The sequence below is a fragment of the Sinocyclocheilus grahami genome, unplaced genomic scaffold (assembly GCF_001515645.1).
Source record: "Sinocyclocheilus grahami isolate Dianchi unplaced genomic scaffold, SAMN03320097.WGS_v1.1 scaffold1166.1, whole genome shotgun sequence".
Lineage (NCBI taxonomy): Eukaryota > Metazoa > Chordata > Actinopteri > Cypriniformes > Cyprinidae > Sinocyclocheilus > Sinocyclocheilus grahami.
The window spans coordinates 282,765-290,063 of NW_015506345.1; the positions used below are offsets into that span (position 1 = coordinate 282,765).

Consider the following 7,299-nt stretch of genomic DNA (forward strand, 5'->3'; position numbering starts at 1 on the left):
AGACAAAAACATTAAAACCCATTATAAACGAGGCATTTGTTGCATCCAGTGGGGACATAATTACTGATTCTAATGACTTATACTGTCATTTTAAGCATTGCGTTGCATCGCACCGCGTAAACATAAAACCATGTCTGCATGTCTGCATTTATGATCGGTGAAATGACAAACAAGCGCTAAGTTATGCCTTCTTTCTTTGCGTGAACATTTGAGCGGTGTTTTGCAAATCTTCTTACATAGTGACGTAGATATGTAGGGGCGTGCTAGAACGAGCCATTTTAGGTAGCCGTGGTTGACTCTTAACTTTTATAAAGAATATCTCTTTGGATTTGAGACTTTAGTCTTTGCAACTTTACAGATCTTCTTTATGCACCAAGAGCTTGTAACACTCCAAAGAGAAAGGAAAAATTTAAATCGCATCATATGACCACTTTAAGAGGGGCTGATTATTTGATTTAAATAAGATGTGCTGATTGTTTATTTGATTTAATTAAGAGATGCTGATTATTTATTAGATTTTATTAAAAGGTGCTGATTATTTATTTGATTTTATTAAGAGGTGCTGAATATTTGATTTTATTAAGAGGTGCTGATTAGTTTTTTGATTATTCTCGTGCTCCCTTGTTCTATTTTTGGATTTGTCTTTCATATGGTGCTCATTGTATATATATAAATGGCCTTAATAGAGATGAATTTAGATTTTTATTTATGTCACGTATATTTTCAGAAAAGTAATTTATGTGTCAAAGCTAATATGCTAAACTCTGTGCATGGTGGACAAAAAAGAAGTGGACACAATTTTTTTTTATTTTCTTAACAAATGTGTTTTAATAAACTGTTATTAAATTTTTTTGACTTTGTGATTGATTTTGATTGTTTGTTTTTTCACTTGAAAGACAAAGACAGACGGAAAAGGAGAAGTAAGCAAATGATTAGCAAAATATTGTAAAGCTTTGTGAAACTCTATTCAGCCTCATCATCTTTGTCATAATGTACAGGCAAGCCTCTATCACATGCCAAAACAATATAAGGAGTGGACTTCTTCCCTTTATATTTACAGTTTGGGTGTTTATCTGGATTTAGTCATTCACACGTGATCACAGGAAAAGGCTGGTTGCTTTTAAACAGGTTTCCGCTCTGTCGTGTTCCACCAGTGCCACAAACTGCTTTAATATCAGCTTCGTTTGCTTGTATGAAGGTTTTGTTTTTTTGTTTTTTTTTTGCAGTGCTTTTCAGGTCCTGGGTAAGTGATTTCTTTGACTCTGATTTCATCGTCACACTTATGCTCATTCATATCAGGACTCCAGTGCTGACGGAGGCATTTTTCATAATGATTTTCCTGAGAAGTGAACGAAGCGCTCAAGACCAGCAGCAGGATCACAGCAGATTGATGAATCTCCATGACCTGGTGAACAACACAAACATCAAAACACCTTCTACTGGCATTTGACTGTGATTGAGAAAATACTGGTGGGACTATTCCTTTGTTTTTACATGCACATATCTTAGTTTCTTTACTTTAACCCAGCTGTGCATGTTCTAGACAGTCCCAGTCCCTTTGTGTTTTTTGTTTGTTTGTTTGTACTGTTTCCATCTGCATCCATACAAATTTATTGTATATTGTGTACTTCCTGAGTAAAGTTATAAAGCTCTTACCTTGTTGTCCTGAGTAAATTAATGTTTTGTTCTCACAGTTGTCTTCTTTTGCCTGGAGGCTTTATGGTAATCAACAGCACGGTTATGAACAAACTCTAGAAAATACTGATGAAACTTGCTCCAAACACAAGTTTTGACTTCACTGTTGTCTGTCAGTTTTTATTGCAAACCTGTGAAACATTTAAAAGCAAGGTAACTCACGAACCATATGAAATAAACTTACCCAGAAAAGCCATATTCTCAAAATATGTCGTTTTTTATGTACCTATTACTCGATGCTTTGAAAGACACATTTTATGAAATTTTCCACTTAAAACGAACAGCAATGTGAAAATTGAAATGAGCTGGTGTGAACTGATACTCACAGGTTGCAGTCTATAGTCTGGGTAAGTCTTGGTAAGTGGTCTCACGACACTGGCTTTAAAATGTCCCGGTCGAGTCAGGCTTTGATCCACAGGCTATAAATTCTTGAGCACTTACAAATCAAAATGTGACGTTTGCAGTGAGCAGCCAATTGTGTAAGATGCAAAGAGACTGATATAAAGTACTTATCTGCTGAGGATTAAGAGATAATAACCAAAAACTGCATAAATTAAACGTAGTTCTGTATGCTATAACAAAGAAGCAAAAAAAAAAAAACTCTATACATTAATATTAAAATGTTTTATTTCAAAGACTTTTCTTAAAATTAAATACAGTTGATGTGTCTCAATTGTAGAAAAGCAAGAAGCAGAAGTGCTCAACTGTGGACATTCCCTAATAGATAAAAACACACTCCACACAAAAGGTAAACAATAATATATGAGTGAGTGAGTGAGTAAAGTGAGTGAGTGAGTGAGTAAAGTGAGTGAGTGAGTGAGTGAGTGAGTGAGTGAGTGAGTGAGAGAGTGAGGAAAGTGAGTGAGTGAGTGAGTGAGTGAGGGAGGTAAGGGGGTGAGTGAGTGAGTGAGTGAGAGAGTGAGTAAAGTGAGTGAGTGAGTGAGTGAGTGAGTGAATAACGTGAGTAAAGTGAGTGAGTGAGTGAGTGAGTGAGTGAGAGAGTGGGTAAAGTGAGTGAGTGAGTGAGTGAGAGAGTGAGTAAAGTGAGTGAGTGAGTGAGTGAGTAAAGTGAGTGAGTGAGAGAGTGAGTAAAGTGAGTGAGTGAGTGAGTGAGTGAGTGAGTGAGTGAAGTAACGTGTGACCAAGGATGGTGACCCATACTCGACCCATATATCAGCAATATAGTATCATCTTTTTAGGTTTTTGTGTAATCAGCATGTTCAGTCAATCTGAACAACTCACATTTGGACATTGTTCATAATTTGAATTAATATTAAGGATCACAAGCCCTTTCAATAAGAGAATTTTGCATTGCTAACAGAAGATACTCAAAGAAGATGATAACAAACACAATACATTCTTAGTTCACCATTCAAGAAACACTCACACAGTTGGGAGATTACTAGAGCCTTTTACAGGGGAAAACTACAAATGAAACTGTCAACTGTAAGTTGTTCAGGCTGACAGCGCATGCTAATATCACATAACCATGTTGATATTTAATTTACTTTTTTAGAAAAGTCTATAATATTTTTTTCAGCTAAGTGCTAATCTGAATAATATTCTTTGGAAAATATGTTTAAAGACACCAGTAATAATATCAGTCTTCTAGAAAACTGCTGTGTCTTAAATTTATAAGTCTATATTGAAAGTCTATTCCAGACAAAGGTGAACCATACTAACCCAAACAGAAAGCTACCTTTAAAAGCCACTTTTTTTGCACTGTCTGTGCCATAAAAAGACTAAATGCGATTGTGGCATTACATATATTCACAAATACTGAAGCAAGACAAAGAAAACAGTGGCCTGCATTAAAAAAGTATAGGATTTAGTGATTATTTGGCTTAGATTGTGCCAACCATGTATATTCTGTTCTGGTAGACATTGGTGTCTTTGATCAGATTATTGCTCACCTCAATTTCCTAAGCTACATTTGATAGGAATGTTTAATGACTAATGTTATGAATTATAAAGACAGAAAAATTATGTTCATGGATATTTATCTTCAAATTGGTGTTGTTGAGATGCAAGACAATCAAGCAGAGGAGTTTAATGGTAGTAGATACGTTTTATTAAGGATTAGAGACAGGTGGGAAAAAAACATCTACATGTTTCTTATGCTTGTCTGTTTTTGCACATTTACTACTCCCATTAAATTTTTATTTTTTTTAATGCTCAAGTGATTACAGTGGACAATTACAGAGACATGCATGAAGAAGTGCAGAGCTCAGAAAGATATTATTCTTAAGATTTTACCATTAAAGTTAAATTAAAGAAAACAATTTAGTTATTTTTTAGCATTATGCTTACTTAACAGACTGGTGCACCACGAGATAAGAGACAGTTAAGATATTCTCCTTCCTACAGAGTCTCATAATGACAGAGGGGTACATTTTATTTTAATTTAAGGTGGACTTGTGTGCTATTCTTCAAAAGAAAAAAAAATCTGATTAAATATAATTAGAGATTGTAAGATAGCTTTTTTAAAACACAACTAACACTGCTATTATTTAAATGTTAAACTCTTTTTTAACTTTTTTTTTTTCAGTTGAAAAACAAAGAAAGACAGGAAAGGAGAAGTGAACAAATGATTAGCAAATTATTATGCTTTGTGAGGCTCTATTCATCCTGTCTTTACATTAATTATGCCTTCATCATAATGTACAGGCTATTCACGATCACACCCCAAAACAATGTAACGAGAGGACGTATTCCCTCTATATTCACATTTTGGGTGTCTCTCCCCACTTTTTAATTTACAGGTGACCACAGGAAAAGGCTGGTTGCTCATAAACAGATTATTGCCCTGTGGAGTTCCTCCATTTCTTCCACAAACTACTTTAATATCATTCTTATTTGCTTGTATGAAAGTGTTGACTTTTTTGCAGCTATTTGTAGTTCCAGAGGCAGTGATGTGTCTCTTTCTGATTTCATTGTCACAAGCATGCGCACTCACATGAGGACCCAAATGCTGATTGAGGAAATTTTGATAACGGGGCTTTATATCATCTGGTTGACCATAAGCAGTGAAAGAAGCAGCCAAGAGCAGCAGCAGAATCACACCAGACTGATGAACCTCCATGACCTGGTGAACAACACAAACATCAACACAACTTCTACTGACGTTTGACAGTTTGGCTGCGATTAATTAAGAAAATACTGATGGGACCCCTCCTTTGTTTTTACTTGCACATATCTTTACTTTAACCCAGCTGTGTACATTTTTGTACATAGACTGTTGCAATCCCTTTGTTTTTCTGTATATTGTTTCCATCTGCAATAATGACAAATTGTTGACAAAGACAAGTTTCTTGTGTATCTTATGCTTGCTGAGTAAAGTACTTACATTGTTGTTCTGGGTAAAGGACCTAAGGAACAGTTGTCTTCTATTGTCTGGTTTAAGAGCACACTGGAATATTGCAGGAGTTTTTGTTGCAAATCTGTGAAACATTTACATGTAAGTTAACTCAGAAACCTCAAAAAACAAGTTTACCCCAGACAAACATATTCTCAGAGTATGTTGCTTTTTATACCTATTACTCAATGCTTTGAAAGACCACCTTTTTTCCTGATTTTTCCGCTTAAAAAGAACAGTAGCCTATGTTGTACATGTTACAAAAATGTAAACTGAGCTGGTGTGAACTGATACTCACAGTTTGGAGTCTGTAGTCTGGGGAAATAAACTCGTGGCCTGTATTTTGATGCACCTTGTCCAAGCGAATGAAATCAGGCTTAATCTTGGTCTCACAACACTGAACGGCTGACTTAGGCTTTGATCATCAGGCTATAAATTCTTGAACATTTGCAAACCAAAATGTGACGTTTGCAGCGAGCAGCCAATCATCTGACACATGAAGAGATTGATCATCCCTGCAGATTAACAGATAATAACCAAACAGTAGAAATTATTTTATCAGCAACAGGCAACCCAGTTGCTGCAGTAAAAGCTTCAGAGAACTGCTGGAAGAAAACAAATGTATATATTCACGTATATATTCACGTATATGAACGTCAGTCAGGGTTTTTTGACTCTAAAAATGTTTTGCCTAGGAAGAGCTACTCTTATAGTTGAAGTTCGAGTTGAAGTTGATTATGGCACTTTCCTCACGGCTGATATGTTACTTCATAATCTTCCCTGGAACAAATTTGGTGAATAGCCTATGATTAAAAAATTGTATTTTGTAGAACAGAATATACAAGGCTCAATCAAAAATATATATATGTGTATACATATATCTTTTTATATATGCTATATAGACTCACATATTTAAGACACATCAGGATTTCTAGAAGACTGCTATTACCAGTGTCTTACTCTCATGTGAGTGTACATCATTTTAAGCAAATTTCACAAAGAATACAATTTATTTATTTTTTTATGTAACACTTTAGCACTTAGCTGAAAACTTAGTGCACCTATTTTAAAAAATAAATAAACACATAAATAATGCATTTTAATGTATAGAGTTTTTTAGCTTCTTTGATAGATTAAACAGAACTAAAGTAATCTTCCTTTATGTAATTTCTTAACTGTGTAATGTTTAACTACGTTATGTTATGAGGGGAAGTCATAATATATTAGGAAATAAAAGCATAACAAATTTGATTACAAATGATTTCCAAAAGTAATACTACCAAAATCAAACAATACTCAAGATATAACATGACTTTTCAAAACTGTGTAAGCAGTAGAGAAAATGACTTGACTTTCATTTACCTTTGGCCACATGCACACTGCGATTTCATCTAAAGAGGGGAGTTTCCTCAAAACAGGATAAATTAGCAATGTATTTCAGACTTTTTGAAAATTAAAGAAAGTGGATGTGTCTCAAGCAAGAAGCACTAAACTGTGGATATTCCATAATAGATAGGTTTGAGATTAAGGAGCACAAGCCCTTTCAATAAGAGAACTTTGCATTGCTAACAGAAGATACTCAGACAAGATGATAACAAACATAATACATTCTTAGCTCACCATTCAAGAAACACTCACACAGTTGGGAGATTACTAGAGCCTTTTACAGGGGAAAACTACAAATTAAACTGTCAACTGCAAGTTGTTCAGGCTGACAGTCTGACGAAGAATGTGTATTTTATATATTTTTCACAAAAAAGTCAAGTCATATATCACAGGAAAGCTCTCATTCTCAGGAATTTGACGATGTAGATTATTTAATTGTGTAACGATCACTGATCGAATTATCTTCGATAGAATCGCGATGTAAAATTTGGTCACCTCTGAGCGAATTTACATTTATACTCGTAGCACTGCTTCATTCAGCCGCAAACAGCCACAAATATCTATATACTACGGTGGCCGAGAGAGCTCAACGCGCTGCAACTTAAGAAAACACATGCAAATTGAAAAAACACCAGCAAATTAAGAAAACATCTTCATCAGTTTGACAACACACGCGCTGCAAATCCTCACAACACATGCAAATGAAGAAACGCTGCAAATCCTAACAACACATGCAAATGAAGAAACGAGCTGCAAATCCTCACAACACATGCAAATGAAGAAACACGCTGCAAATCCTCACAACACATGCAAATGAAGAAACACGCTGCAAATCCTCACAACACATGCAAATGAAGAAACAC

General features: G+C 35.1%; 1 protein-coding gene and 1 pseudogene across 1 annotated transcript; one reads left to right on the top strand and one right to left on the bottom strand.

The window, feature by feature from the left end:
- The window catches only part of LOC107567531 (uncharacterized), a 105,083-nt pseudogene that overhangs the window by 68,606 nt on the left and 29,178 nt on the right, over positions 1–7,299 (top strand).
- Positions 4,234–5,056, bottom strand: LOC107567535 (ribonuclease-like 3). Its single transcript, XM_016253227.1, has 2 exons — positions 5,042–5,056; positions 4,234–4,780 (listed from the first exon to the last, which is right to left on the bottom strand). The coding sequence occupies exon 2, from the start codon at positions 4,775–4,777 to the stop codon at positions 4,364–4,366; it is 414 nt and encodes a 137-aa protein (XP_016108713.1). The 5' UTR covers positions 4,778–4,780; positions 5,042–5,056; the 3' UTR covers positions 4,234–4,363.

Excerpts from the sequence above, each read along its gene's own strand:
- LOC107567535 (XM_016253227.1), bottom strand. The coding sequence starts at position 4,777 with ATGGAGGTTCATCAGTCTGGTGTGATTCTGCTGCTGCTCTTGGCTGCT.